At 41.1% G+C, this 15,833-nt stretch overlaps 1 protein-coding gene across 15 annotated transcripts in view; it reads left to right on the top strand.

Annotated features, from left to right (window-relative positions):
* Positions 1-15,833, top strand: part of ESRRG (estrogen related receptor gamma) — a 621,316-nt gene that overhangs the window by 461,831 nt on the left and 143,652 nt on the right. For all 15 annotated transcript variants that reach the window (XM_082703835.1, XM_082703840.1, XM_082703828.1 and 12 more), the window contains one exon: positions 907-1,023. In XM_082703835.1, coding sequence (XP_082559961.1) covers positions 907-1,023 — 117 coding nt within the window. The remainder of the gene's footprint in view (positions 1-906; positions 1,024-15,833) is intronic.

The following is a 15,833-nucleotide window of genomic DNA, read 5'->3' as shown; positions in this document are numbered from 1 at the left end:
TTTGAGGTTCATGCTTTTATGGAAATAATTTGCTTTGAAATTTCTTTGGGATTCTAAAATTCCAGAAGATTGTTATTTTGCATGGGTAGACTAAGCATAATGTTTTAAAGGCTAACTTTATTTATTTATTTATTTATTTATTTATTTATTTTAAATATGACGGCAGCTTTTTTTATTACAGTATTAGGAAAAAACATCCCTCCTCTAGTTTAGAGATTAGATTAGTTATCTTGAATGTTTGAGCTGCTTTTTAAAAATTTTTTTTTAATTTTTTATTTTTTATAAACATTTATTTATTTATTTTTAAAGACTTAATTTACTTGAGAGAGAGAGAGTGTGAGAGAGAGCATGAGAGGGGAGAAGGTCAGAGGGAGAAGCCGACTCCCCATCCCGATGCGGGACCCGATCCCGGGACTCAAGGATCCTGACTTGGGCCGAAGGCAGTCCCTTAACCAACTGAGGCACCCAGGCACCCTAAAGGCTAACTTTAAACTTGGTCTTTTGAGATCTTTTACCATGTATCTTCTAAATATTCGTGCTTTTTTTTTTCCCCCTTGGGGGGAGGAGAGAGAGAAAGAGAGAGAGAGGCGGGGGGGGGGGCAGAGGGAGAGGGAGAGGGAGTCTGAAGCATGGGGCTCGATCTCAAGTCTCAGATCATGATTCGAACCAAAGTCAAGAGTCAGACCCTTCACTGACTGAGCCACCCAGGTGCCCCTATTCGGTGTGTCTTAGGCGGTTGCCACAGAATGTCCAGCTTCGTGATGTTTGTGACATCCTAACGAGTCTCATGTGACTTGTCCTTTTGAGAAGGGAGGCGGACGGAGCAGAGTAGGCATTGCCTTTGGGATGCTCACGTTTCCTGGATCTTGCGAATCTAACTGCTTTTCTTCCAACCCTGTGTTTTAGGTAATATAGAATACAGCTGCCCTGCCACGAATGAATGTGAAATCACCAAGCGCAGACGTAAATCCTGCCAGGCTTGCCGCTTCATGAAGTGTTTGAAAGTGGGCATGCTGAAGGAAGGTAAGGCGTGTGGCCGGGGGCCTGTGCTTTCGGTTGGGGATGGGGGAAGGGCGCGTGCAGGGAATGATGGAGACACTAGGGAAAACCGGAAAAAGATGAGGTCACACTAAGCACTCCGAATCCGATGGCAGAATACATCTTTATGCCTGAGTTTTCCGATATGTCCTGGCTAACTGCATGATATCAACAGGAAGGGACAAGGTAGAAAACATCTGATGTGCAGCTAAATGCGCCAGGTATGCTTGGTAATTCTGACTCTTTTCATCTTTACGAGTTGCAGAAGGCAAAGGACAAAGGACACCAAGAGGCTAGTCCTTGTCTTTTTGTGTTTCTTCTCATTTCTAAGTTTGCAGGGAGATTTTCTCCTCCACCATTGCTAAGATGTAATTGACAAATAAGAATTGTGTATATTTAAGGTGTATGACTTGAAGTTTTGATATACATATGTATTGTAAGATCATTGCCACAGTGGAGCTAATTAACAGACCCATCATTTCTTATTGTCATCACTTTTTTAAAAAAATGAATATTAGGTTTAACACACTCTTTATTTTTTTCCAATCTTATCCTTTGAACTTAGGTTCTTTTCTAAAAAGCTTGTAATAATGATACTAAAATTGTTGCTTTCACTCAGGGGAAACATCAACAAACTCAGAATAATAACAGTGACCAAGGATTCAGTTATGGCTTGAGCTCACACAGCTCACAAGTGGTAGAGCCAAGAACCGAGCAGAGGGTCAGATTTTAGAATTCACTGAATTCTTTCACCCATATCCAAGGTCCTGAAATATTTGTATATGTCAGCATGTCCAAGGAAACTAACATTTTAGTTTGAAGCTAGGAAGAAGTTATTCTTTTCTTTGGAAAGCCTGGGTAGGTTTTTTGTTTTTGTTTTTAAATGCATCCTTGTCTGTATGTTTGTTTTTGTAGATGTGTGTTTCTTTTTTTATGGTTTTAGATTTTACTATCTCTTTCTCTTCAGAAAATTTGCCAGAGTTTAATATAAATATGATAATTTTATGAAGTGACAAAAGTTTAAAAGAAAATTAGGCAAATTACAAACTACATTTAAATGTATTGCTTCTGTTGAGTCATGACATATCATGGGGTTAGCCCTATTAGTTTATATATTTGGTCTTACTGGAGATCCCTTGTTTTTTAACTTCTAAATGCAAATAGATCCAAGTGTTTATTCCCTAAGAACAAACCAAAGCTTCAGCAAACCAGGAATTGGCATTCCTAGATCTCATAATTTTTCCTGGTTTGTTCTTAATGCAAGAAAGGTGAATGGATCACTTATTTTGGGGGGGATGTAGAATTCATACCCCATTTCTCCACCCTTTATTAGACCGCTCAGAACTAACCCATCATTTGACAAGGAACAAAGAAGACCCTCTCAAACTCTTCTTATCTTTGCCTCTCCTCTTCCCCTGGAGTGGGGTTGCAGGGGGGGGAGCTATAAACAAAGAGTGTATGACTTTATCATTAAAGCCTTATAAAACATCACACAAGATATATTGTCAAGTAAAAAAATAATAATAAAAAAGTAAAGTCCAAGTTCACTAGTTGTATGATTCAGTGTATATATGAGTTTATTTTTATATAAGAATATGTATTTGTATTAAAAATGTATAACCTTGTCTATTTTAATCATTCATATTAAAATATCTGTAGAGAGAAAAAGGAAAAAGAATGGTACGAGGGAAATGTGTGCTTCATGCTGGACTGGACGTGGAGAAGTGGAAGTGTGATGAACAAGGATTGGGGACAGTGTGACACTATGAGTGCAACGAGGAGGGCGCGTATGAATACAATACTCTTTCCTCTGTACAGCCTTTGGCACCATTAGGATTTTTCACAGTTGATATATTTTACATTTATAATCCACTTGCTAAATATTTATTACGTTACTCCTGTGTGCCAGGCACGAGTCTAGGCTCTAGCGGTGGGGCAGTGAGAAAGTCAAATATGGTTGTTCTTGCTAGAGAAAACGGACATGGAAAAGCCAGTGGGAGAGTTTTGATAAAGGAAGAAATATGTATAAAAAACCCAACCATAATGACCCAACCCACAAGACGAGGAATTTTCCTTTGAGTTAGAATGATGGTGACAGCTTACTCCTTTTGAGTTTGAAACTTTATCCTGGTAATTGCCTTAAATCCTAGCGCAGATAACAAACAAAACCTCCTTCACAGTAACGTGAGAAGTAACTGATGGTCCATTTCCGGTCATTATATTGCCACTTAGTTGAGGTGTAGAGACTCACACGGAACTTAAAGCTCATTCAGAAATGGTTAATTAGAAGTTGGGAGTCGAGGAATAATGTTCAAAGAACAAATCCATTTTTTAAAGTGTTATAAAAGTAATAGATCAGTTAGCACTTTGGATGGATGTGTCCTAGATGTGGATTTTATTTTCAAAAACTAAAGGACGTGGAGATGTGTTTCCATTTACAGGTTGATAGAATTTTTTTGACTAGTTTAATTTTACTACTACGATTTTTTCACCTCTTTGCACTCCCAGGTTTATGGATGAAGTGAAAACAGAAATAAAGTGTCCCTTAAATAATTTCCCTCATTGTGGTTTTTAAGCAGGAGCACTCTGGAAGGTGAATAGAGTGACCCAGGAGGTGTGAACTGTGTTTAATTAAACAATATTGGTGAAAGAAATGGGCCGGTGCTTATCTGTAATTCACACCTCTTCAGTTGCTGTTATCAAGCCTTTAGAGGGTCTGTTTTCAAGGGAATTGCTGCTGTTGCTGATATACTCCAACAATAATTTATTTTCCTTTACTTCTTATGCCCACTTTGATGGGAAAATGCCAGTTCTCTAAGCCCCTCCCTGCAAAAGGATGGCTATGAGTAAATACGGAATATTCCTTTTCTTTTGTACTTAAAAATGTCGTGAAATATTGCACTGCACCCTGCATATAAATACACAATTATGTTTGGCCATCTCCTTGGCTCAAGACTGGCCTCCTCAGCCTGGAGAGAGTGATACTGTCTTAAATGTATCTTTATGGATGGAGAGGGATTTCGGTCCCGTGCAGTATGTCAGGGATCATGATGTAGTAAATCTATTCAAATGTAAACCTGTTCAATTCAATTACCAGTCCATAATAAAATTTGCTGCTACAACCCCCGTGTTGACCACAGCGGTCCTTACAGGCTGATGGCACAGCAGGCCTGGAAATTGACAGACAAAATCTATTTAAACAAAAAACAACATTAGTTATAGAATCTGAAATGAAATCAGATTTCAACAGCTTTGATGGGAACCTTCTTTCCTTTAACAGGTATTTTTATTCAACTAGCCAAATACATCTTCGATCAAGGGCTGCCTGAGGGAAATAAAGAAGTTTTCATGAAAAAGGTGGTTTATAGAAAAAGGAGACTTTACTCTTTTAAAAACGATAATCCCTGGTTTTATTGACTGATGTTTCTACTAATGATGTAGGGTGCCAAAGGGAAGTGATGGCTTAGTGGGCAGATGATCCGGTTGCATCACGTTGTGCATCGTTAAATTCTTACAGGCTATGCCTTCTCGTTAGCCAGTGCCGGAATTATGTCTGAATGAACTCCATCGGATTTTAACATTAGAATGTTTTTTTCAAAAGACTTTATTTATTTATTTGTCAGAGAGAAAGAGTGCAAGGAGGGAGAGCTGCAGGCAGAGGGAGAAGCAGCCTTCTGGAGCCCGATGTGGGGCTCGGTCCTAGGACCCTGGGATCATGACCTGGGCCGAAGGCAGAGGCTTAACCGACTGAGCCACCCAGGTGTCTCTAGAATTTTTTTTTTTTTTACATGTTTGTGGAGAGATATTTTTTTTAAAGATTTTATTTATTTATTTATTTGACAGACAGAGATCACAGGTAGGCAGAGAGGCAGGCAAAGAGAGAGAGAGGGGGAAGCAGGCTCCCCACTGAGCAGAGAGCCCGATGCAGGGCTCGATCCCAGGACCCTGGGATCATGACCTGAGCCGAAGGCAGAGGCTTTAACCCACTGAGCCACCCAGGCGCCCCAGGTCTCTAGAATTTTTGAGTCAAAAAATCGTTACCATTAGCAATGAATGATTGGTTGTGTGGAGAAAATGACAGAGTGCTGCCACATTTAAAAACAAAAACAAACAAACAAACAAAAACTTCAAGAAGCATAGTTAAAAAAAAAAAAATGATAGTTCATTCAAATTCAAGTGGTTGCACCATGCCACATCCTGAAAAAAATCCCCTTTTCTTTTTCTGGGCTCTACCTTGCTGGTAAGCCTCACGAACGATGGGCAAGCATTAGATTTTCGGTATTGTGCTATCCTGTATGTCAGCGAAACCCCATCTATTACAAGATATCTGGTCTCAACATTCCATTTTCATTTTTTTCAGGTATTGCTTATTTGAAGGAAAAAAAAACAAGAACTAATCAAGGTGCCACCTATAAATCTGGTCAAGATTTATTTTTATTTTGATCTCTCTCCTTGGTTATTTAAAGGCTATTGCGGACATACTGGTTCGGTTTACACTCTGTCAGTGGCAAAGAGAGACATTTTATGAAAGCAATAATTATTTTATTTAGGTATAGAATTCACTGATCGAAGGATTGAAGGGCTTTTTGCTGTTTACTGGTATGATGGGTTTCACCTTGGCAACTCAAGAATTTTTCTTTGACTCTTGTAGATGAGAGCAAGGTACCCACAGGTATGCACAGCATTGCCTTACCCAGCCAGGCCAGCCTGTCTGCCAAAGTATAGCAGAATCAAGGAAGCATGGAGGGCCAGTACAGCTATTTCATGTCAAAGAGATGCTTTTCACTTTGCCTACTTTTTAAGAGAGAGAGAGAGAGCACAAGCAGGGAGAGTGTTAGGCAGAGGGAGAAGGAGAAGCAGGCTCCCCGCAGACCCTAGAGCCCGACGCAGGGCTGCTCACTGCCAGGATCCCGGGATCATGATCTGAGCCAAAGGCAGGTGCTTAACTGACTGAGTCACCCAGGGCCCCACTATGCCTTTTTTTTTTTTTTTTAAAGGTTACTTAAACCTTTCTGATCTTCCCTTTCATCTTCTGTAAAGTGATGGTAGCAACAGTAGCATTTGCAAATGAAATGTGAATGATTAGTAAAAAACTGCACCGGGCGTGCCCAGCACGCATGTGGTGTAGAATGAGGACTGAATGAACATTACTTGTTGTTGCTAGAGACAGTAAGGATCAAGCTGTGGGGTCAGGGGGTCCGAGAGTCTAGCCCTGACTCTCCCACTTCCTGGACCTGCACAATTTTCATAACCTTTAAGACCCTATTTACTTGAGCCTGTTTATTTGTGAACATAGGACTGAAGATAGAACTTAACCTTGTGAGGTTTTTGAAAAACCAAGAGAGGTAATAGAGGCACAGGGTCTGGCACATGGTTAGCGGGTGACGTTCGGAGCTAGAATCTGGGTATATGATATTCACCTGCTGTTCTAATATAAATTCATATACATTTTATTATTTTTTGGCAATATCAAGGACCTTGGGGGTCCTTTCCAAATTTTTTACAGAAACACATCAATAGATGAAAATTTGTTCCACAATTTCATGAGGAAATTTAGTTTTTTGGGTTCTGTTTGTTTGTTTTTAAGGAGTTTCCATGCCTGGCATGGATCCCAATGTGGGGCTTGAACTCATGACCATCAGATCGAGACCTGAGCCGAGATCAGGAGTCAGAGGCCTAACCCACTGAGTTTTTCATATCTACCCTTAGGTCAAATAAAGAAAGACAACAGTATAAAAAAGAAAAAGGGGACTTCAAGCAGCAGATTTTTTTTTTTTTTTAAGATTTTATTTATTTATCTGACAGAGAGAAATCACAAGTAGACGGAGAGGCAGGCAGAGAGAGAGAGGGAAGCAGGCTCCTTGCCGAGCAGAGAGCCCGATGCGGGACTCGATCCCAGGACCCTGAGATCATGACCTGAGCCGAAGGCAGTGGCTTAACCCACTGAGCCACCCAGGCGCCCCAAGCAGCAGTTTTTAACAACAACAGCATAGGTGAGGAATGCCTTTGATTACTGGTTGAGCAGTAGAAAGGAAGCCTCGTTTCTTTGTCATTCAGACAAAACAGGCAAACTACACACATTTTAAAATGCGCATGGAGAAGTGTAAGAACTTGACTAGTCTCATAGGCACATTAAATTTTACCAAGGACATTTTGATAGCAGAGCATCATGGGACAAAACTAGAGTATCACATGAGTTTTAGTACCCCTCCGTACGTCTTAACTGAGCTTCTCCCCTGTGTCTGGCAAGATACCATGCTCTAGCTTTTGATTTCGACTTTTCCTGTTCCCTAGGTTGTGATTTGGAGGAAATCCATTGATTTCTGTCTTCATTTCCCCACGGGCAGGGCAACATTTAGACCATGTTCTTTCTCATCCCTTCTATTCTGATGGAAGTTTTATTTAGAAAATGTTAGAAGGTCTGTAGAAACTTTATACCAGCATAGACATGAAGATACTTGTAATTATGATGATGCTGTTGACGATGTCTGTGAGGCAAGTCAAACCATAGGAACTGTGATTTGTAGACTTGATTTAGCTATACGTTGTGCTCTTTTATAAATTTTGTCTTAACCGGTTAATTCTTTGGTTGCTTTTTGTCTTTCTGGAAAAGGAGAAAATATGGTATTTTTGCCACAGTTTATAGCAGTGAGAGTTGTAGGAACAGTGGAGCGGTCAATAGATATTTAAATACTCAGGAAATGAGGTCTTGCACTTTTGCCTGTGTTTGAAAAACTTTTTCTCTGTATTACCTCACAGTCCCTACCAACCCTTGCCAATATGTTGAAGTGCAGTCGGTAGCGTTTCATCTCTGTGAGCATCTGAAATCTCACCACGGATTGCTGTACTGCTACCGGTCAGATTTATTGGAAGTTTTGTTGATATAGTTTTAAAATAAAAATATTGACATAAATAGGAGAGGAGAAGAGCAACTTTATATCATTTAGATGCCTTCTAAATATTTCCTCTGGGGGAGAAGGGAGTCATTAAAATGAACAAAACCAGTGACATAGTTGTATGTTTTATTGATAAGCACGTTTGCTTTTCATATTTGATTTGACATTTTTAGAGTAAGATTCTATTAGGGAGGTATTTCATATTTCCCCCTACATTTTTTTTTTTTTTAAGATTTTATTTGACAGAGAGAGAGAGAGAGAGAGATCACAAGTAGGCAGAGAGGCAGGCGGAGCAGAGAGCCCGATGTGGGACTCAATCCCAGGACTCCGAGATCATGACCTGAGCCAAAGGCAGAGGCTTAAGCCACTGAGCCACCCAGGCGCCCCACCCCTACTTTTTAAAGTCCCAAAACAACTAGCATGAAGATTCCGGGTAGGCAGTTTAAACGCTGCGTTAGGATTGTGGGTCTTCCTCTTTAGGATAAAGGCAAAGCCAAGGATGGGGATCTGCATTTGGGATAAATCACCATGCGGTGTGGAAAGGGCTCAGCATATTAAGGTTCCGTGAACACCTTGAAAGCCTCACTCAGTAGATAAAAGCAGGGGACCCCCCGGTGTGAGAGTCTCGTTAATCAGATGAGGAATCCAAGGTTCAGAGGGTTTCAGTGACTTACACGGTGACCCACTGCGGCCAGAGTGGGAATGGGATTAGAAGTCAGGTAGGTCACCTTTCAGGCTCTGGGTCTCTATCGAGCTTCGCGGCAATCGTGGCCGAACAAGGGGCTTCCCGTTCGCCGGCCTCAGGTGGATTGGCCCCAGTCTCAGCACCGTAGGCTATAGTGCTTGAGACATTCATGTCGGGGGAGAAGAAATGGGAAAGTGTCTTGGTGCTCGCAGGAAGCAGCAGAGCTTGTGGGTTTAAAAAGGGGGTTGGGCCTAAGTTCTAAGTGACCTTCATCAAGAGGGGCCTTTTTTGTAGGATTCTGATCTCAGGAAACCAAGCTTTTCTCACGTGGGGTCGGATGAGGCCACCGAAGATACAGACAGTGGGGGAGACGGGTCAGGAAAAGGTGCTTACAGATTCGCTGAGCAGCCACGGTATCGGGCCGAATGTGAGCTGGAGGAGGCGTTATGTGCCAGAAATTTTGGAGGTCCGAAGGGCACAGTGTGAGGCCCAGCGTGGAACAGTACGTTTAGGTCCATTTGTTTTGTCGGACTGAGTTAGTGTCGGTCTCTGGACAGGTCCCCAGGGAAAGAAGTTAACCTCAAAAAAGTCTAAGGATCTAGAATTATCTTTTTAAAAAAATATATATATATTATTTATTTATTTGCCAGAGAGAGAAAGAGAGAGAGAGAATGCACAAGAAGTGGGGTGGGGGGAGGGCAGCAGGCAGAGGGAGAAGCAGGGTCCCTGCTCTGGATATGGGACTCGATCCCAGGACACTGAGATCATGACCTAAGCCAAAGGCAGATGCTTAACTGACTGAGCCACCCAGGTGTCCCTAGAATTCTTTTTTATTCCATTCCTGGGTGGGTGGATCTCCAGTATCTTAAGAAGGTTCCCTCATCTATGCTCTGCTTCAGTCTGGGCTTGCCAAGTCATTGCCAGTCGCTTTCGAGCAGAAAAGCCTCCTATTTTACTCTGACTCATGAACTAACAGGGCTGGCCTAACGTTTAGGAAATCTTTGGGTGGAGGAAATGGTAGCAGTAGAGAGGTGGCACTGGCCTTAGAAAATTCTTTGTCCAGGGCCCTATTTCTTCTGAGCGATCTCATCACAGTTCAGGCTTTTTAGCTTTGAGAAGACGTATGTGTCCGTGTGTGTGTGCGTGTGTGCGTGCACATCCGTGCAGGTGTATGAGACAGAACACGGATCATACATTTATTCATTGAGCTGCCATTACTTCTCTTCAGTCAGTTGTCTTGAGCCCCCAGGATCTAATGAAAAATTATCCCAGAACTGTTTTCCTACAACCACAGCTTGTGTCTTGATTTATATATGGCAGTGGGAACTCTGAGAGTCTTCTGGGTTTACCCTATCAGCAGGAGAGCAAAGAGCAACTTACTTGTCTAATTACCCTTCTGTTTCATAGCTTCCATTTTAACAAAATGACCATTTAAAGGGTTTAACATTTTCCAGGTAGGTTCTCTTTAAAAAATAGAAAGCTACTCAGGTCATTTGGTAACAAGCTGATTTGTTTTTGCTTACTTAAAGAACCTGCTTGGCACAATTTATCCTAACAAAGTATCTTTTGTAAAAACCCTCTGAAGAAGACATTGCCAAGGTGATTTTTTTTTTCCTCAAGTCTAATATCATTATGCTGCCAAGTCGAAAACAGAAATTATTGGTAGGGAAATTTGGGTTCCTACTGCCTTCAAAAAGCAGAACAAAGAAAAGGAGAAAGCTTTAATGGTATTCAAGGAAAATATTTCTGTGTTAGATGACAGTTAATAGAACTGCATTGACCTCACTGGTATTTCTTGCACTCTCTGTTGTAATATTATCCTAAAAAGCTCCCTCATTAATGCGGAGTATTGAACAAAACTCCCAAGTTATAATATAAGCAATAGCAAAGAGCACCTTCTTTCTGAGCTTTGTCCTGACATGAAGCCGTTTGGGAATATAGTTAAGTCCCATAAAAAGTTATTTCATGTACAGATACTGCATTACCAGATTGTGATTTTTTTTTTTTTTTTTGGACATGCTTTGTTGGTAGGAAACTTGAACCGTCTGTCTCAAAATGAACAGGGAAAGTTTTGCAAGTAAGGGGGTAATAACATATATTCCTAGGAGACTAAAATGCATTAAGCTATGTGCTATGTGCTTTCGTTAGATTTTTTTTTCTTTTTTTTTTTGTTCTTTCTTGCAATGACCCCCGAAGGTGGGTATTTCCCCATTTCACAGAGGAATGAGAGCTTGGAGTGATAATGTTACTTGCCAGAGTTCTCACAATGCACGATAAGAGACTGGATTTTATGGCAGGCGTTCTAGCTCTATTGCCTGTGCTCTGTATTTGTTTAAAATAGTTCGTCTTTGCGAACCATAGTGATATTCAAGTGTACAGTTAGCTTGGGATTCTCAGGGGCTATGGCTATTCAGGAGATACTGAGCTCTTAAAAGAATGTTTAAGTCAACCATTAAAAAAAAAAAAAAAAAAAAAAGTCAGACTCATTTCATTGATTTGAGTTCTTCATTGAATGTCCAGAAATAGAATGAACTGTGTTTGAAGGCAGTGAGTTTTCCATCGTTGCGAGAGATGTAGGAATAGGGTCACGTTCCACGTGGGCTTTAAGGCCAGGGTATCTTTTCTGGTCACTTCCCATTCTGAGATTCTTAAGATCCGACATAAGCTTTGGAATAACTCGCCAGTTATAAACTGTAGGAATAAACATTGGCAACACTCACGCTGTTCAGTGCCTGGGAACCCTATTTCAGGGGTCTGTGTTTTTGTCAAACAGAGTATGACATCTTACATAAATCCAAGTTAGAGCATAGAGGAACATTTTGGCATCGGTTTACTTTCTGGCTCCAATTTTTTGAACTTCAGAACCAAATTCCTTGTAAGTTTTGCTTTTGTAGAAAGGAGCGAGTTTGATTTACTGACGTTGAGTACAGTCTGCCTCAGTTGTTTAGAGGATTTGGCCATAGTGGACCACTGGAGTATTACGATCTTATCTCTGATTCATGGGGAAATTTGGAGTACTGAAGATTTAAAGACGTATCCATGATTCTGTATATACCTTATGCAGATCTTAGGGTGGCACATACTCCCTGTGCATGTCTGGTTCTTGGGAACTATTTTTATTTATTTTTGAAATATAACAATTACATTAGAAATGAAGTAGGTTCTCTCTTGTGGACACAGCACCAAGGATCATTTGAACGGAGTAAATCTATCCTTGCTGCATGTGGGTTAGAGAGGCCAGAAAGATTGAAATGGAAAGAAAAGGTTCTTTTTAACTCCCTTCCTCCTGCTTTAATTGGAATACTATTAAAAGTTAATCATTTATTTGATTGTCCCCATTTTTCATTTGTGAACTTGCAATAGGAAGCCGGCATTTATCTAAGATGCCACCAATTTTTATTTTTTTAATTCCTTTTGGATTATAAAAAGTTCCTAGTGGGTTTCACCCCAGGGGGGGTAAACCTGTTTCCACATTTGCTCACACAGGGAAAGTGTAGCGACGGTACCGTGTGCGGTGAGGGAAGCGCGAGGGGAGGCCCTGCCAGACAGGACTCTGAGGTGGCATTTCCTCCCACCGGCCTCCAGACAACAGATTTCTGTTTCTTTCCACCAGTGCGCACATCTCTCAACGTGGCATGGACGTCCACGGCATCGTGCTTGAATTTAATGTGAAGGCATTCTGACAAATGTTTGAAGAATGCCCATTTCATTCGGGCGCCGCTGCCGACTGTTTGGCTTCCTTTCTCGTTAAGGCCATGCAGAGTGCAACTCTGTCTGTATCCTGTCGGGCATCCTACATGATTTTGTTCCTTCCTAAGTCTCCCTCAAATGAAAGTGAGTGCCGGTCATTTCCTGAGAGATTGTTCTGTAGTTTTGCCTCTCCCTCCCTGAGTCGGCCGTAGAGCCACCAACCAGCTTCCCTAAGGCAAGCTGTCTGCAAAGGAACAAGCCAGCTGGCTTGGCCAAGGTTGATCAATGATGAGAGGCAGGCTGGGTTCCAGGTTCACAAAAGCCACTCAGTGGAGAGTAGGTCAGCGGCTTCCCCAAAGCCAATTAGCTGGCAGAAGTCTGAGGCGCCCGGCGCTCGCCAAATTCCCTGAGCCTGATGGTACTGGTGGGGAGTCCATCCTTGGGTTTCCTGGCAAACCAGACCCGAGTGAATGGCAGATTGTGCTATTTGAGAGCCAGTGTCGCTTTATGGCTACTAGAACAAATATCAGGGAGCCATTGCTCGCTTTCCGCCTCACCCAGGTAGACTGGACGGCCCAGGCACGATGACTGATCCTCAGGTGCGATGGGCTTCCGCTGATTAGATGCATCATAAATGTATTTTTACCTGGCTTTGGCTTTTTGAAGTGGATGTGAATAGGAATCATGCCGTCGAAGGAGATTAACATGGAACTGATTTGGGAGGGAGGAAGTGCGACGGAGACCTTTGACAGGAGTATTGGGATTTTGACTATTTTAAAATCCCAATTGTAACAGCTGCTCCCCTTATAAGTGACGGTGGTGAAAATATGGGACCTAGGGCAACCCCAGAGGAAGGGGGTCTTAGCAGTGGCCTTTCGGTTAACCTGTTTTTCCCAGGATGATGTGTATCTGGGATCATAATCAGTTCCTATTTTTCTCAACACTTACATGTTCAGCTATCAAATCTTTTCTACATAAGCTGTATAATCATAATTTTCTTTTCTTTTTTTAGGAAGAGAGCATGCACGCATGCATGCACATGAGGGGAGGTGGGGAGAGGGAGAGGGCGAGAGAGACTCTCAGGCAGATCCTATGCTCAGCGCAGAGCCTGATGTGGGGATCCGTCTCACCACCCTGAGATCATGACCTGATCTGAAATCAAGAGTTGATGCTTAACCAACTGAGCCACCCAGGTGCTCCATAGCCTGCATAATCATAATTTTAAGATACCTAGACTATTTTCCTAGACTTTTTAGCTACACTGGGGATGTGGAGACTTTAAGGAGCAGAATATATGAAAAATGAGATCATTTAGAGGCTCCTGGGTGACTCAGGCATCAGTTAAGTGTCTGCCTTTGGCTCAAGTCATGATCCCACCATCTTGGGATCGAGCCCCAAGTCAGGCTCCCTGTTCAGTGGGGGGTTTGCTTCTCCCTCTCCCTAACCCTCTCCCCCTGCTCTCTTTCTCTCTTGGTCTCTCTCAAATAAATAAATAAAATTTTTAAAAAATGAGATGATTTACATTACCTAGTTTAACTTAGCATGTATTTTGACTTAGATCTGTACTGATTTCTGGTTCTGTCTTAGAGCGCCAGCCAGCATGTCACCCCCACAGGCAGCTAAGTCCATTTTGCTGGTCTTATTTCTTAGATGTTTAAGTGTTTCCTTTGAGACCGCCCGAGATACTGTTTAGTTGCTTCTCCCTAGACTGTCCCTGAAATTCTCCCCAACTAAACTTCTCCCTAACATGTAATGTTTCGGGCCTCCCAACTTCCTCTTCCTCCTCTGCCCTTAAATTTTTTTTTTTTTTTTTTAAATTTCAAAATTTCCTCTGAAAGCAGAGTTTCTTCACAATTGTAGTGAGTTGCTATTCGGTGATTCCCAAGCTGATGACCTCCATAATTATCCCCAACCTCCACCTCCCATGGATTTACTTCTCCCCTCTCTTGGACATTTATCTCCAGGTCTATTCAATCTCTTTAGTATCAACATTATCATAATCATTAGTATATTTGAAGCCAATTAAATGGCAATTACTCTAACCTTAGCCAGTCTTAGGGCATTACCAATTCATGCATAATTTGGAAATATTTGGAAGGAAAGTGGATTCTTGTTTTATGGTCGAATCTGTAAATATTTCCATCTGCTAGGTGAGAAGTGGCCCCTGTTCTTTACCACCTAGAGGTGGGGTCAGGTTATTTCTCTAGAAACTGCTTTCTACTTATTTATGGGTCCAAATGATGCACAGTTGTCCAGCCCATGTCCATCTTTTATCCCATCCATTCAAGAAATTCTTTTTTAGACATGACTCCATATAGTTTCCTTTATTAAGTACTAAGGATTAAAAGTGAACTTGACAGACATGTTTCTGCCTTCGTGGGGTTCGTGTTCCATCATGGGCCTGATTACGTGCAGTCATATAGATTTCTCTCCTTTCTGAATTTCACCACCATTTATATTCTATTTCATACAACTTAGCATTTTTAACATCGTGTTTTTCACAGAGGAATATAGATGTAAAGATAGGAAGCTTGGTCTCTCAGATCAGATGGAGTCTGTGGGTGTGTTGACAGAGCCCTTGAAATGGGTCTAATGCAATGAAAGAACTGAATATTTTTTACTTTAGTTAAATTTTACTTAAATTAACTAGCCCCACATAGCTGGTGAGGACCATAGTGGACAGTGTAGAGAAATAGAATTTGGGTTCAGTGCAAACTTTACTACTTACTAGCAGTGATATCTCATTTAAGTTAGTTACGTTACCCTTTTTAAACTTTATCTGTAAAATGGGGGTTGTAATAGTAACTGGATTAGAGGGTTATTTTGAGGTTTACACAGGTAATAGATGTCATACTCTTGTCATGGTGCAAGCAACAAACACTCAGAAAATATTGTTAGTGTTTATTTCTAGTATTCTGTTAGTCACTTAGCATGTCTCATAGAGAATAATGAGAACATGGCTGTATTATTTATATTTCAGTCCTCCGTAACACCTAGCATTTAATGGTCACATAGTAGGTGCTCAGTAAAGTGTAACTGCTTATTTTTTTCTTTCTTTTTAAACCTACTTTACTGGGCTTTCAGTTACATTATTAAAACTTGAGCGCAGAAACAATTTTGTCACAAATAATGCTTTTAGAATCGATTTATGGGCTATCATCATATATAAATTACTTCTGCATTTTCTCTTATATTATATGACAACACAGAATTGTGTTTCAGAAGTCGTGGTGTATTGGATTTGTATTGCATACCCTGACAGTGTAGCAATCGGTGTATCATGAGTTGAAAGAAGAAAAGGAAGGAAAAAAGGAAGGACGGATGTTTTTCATCTATCTTTCCCATAGATATTTGATAAATTGGTGTATATATATGAGAAAACTAAGACCTGTTCGAAAGAACTTGTATAAATAACTTGCATAAGATCAGACAAGTAGTACATGGTACAGCCAGGATTCAATCTGGATTTTTTGGGCTCTGAAGCTCGTAGCCTCTACTGATATTCCTAATGAAGTTCTTTGGTT

This window comes from Mustela nivalis (assembly GCF_964662115.1).
Source record: "Mustela nivalis genome assembly, chromosome: 16".
Classification (NCBI taxonomy): domain Eukaryota; kingdom Metazoa; phylum Chordata; class Mammalia; order Carnivora; family Mustelidae; genus Mustela; species Mustela nivalis.
This window is presented reverse-complemented; position numbering and strand designations above follow the sequence as displayed.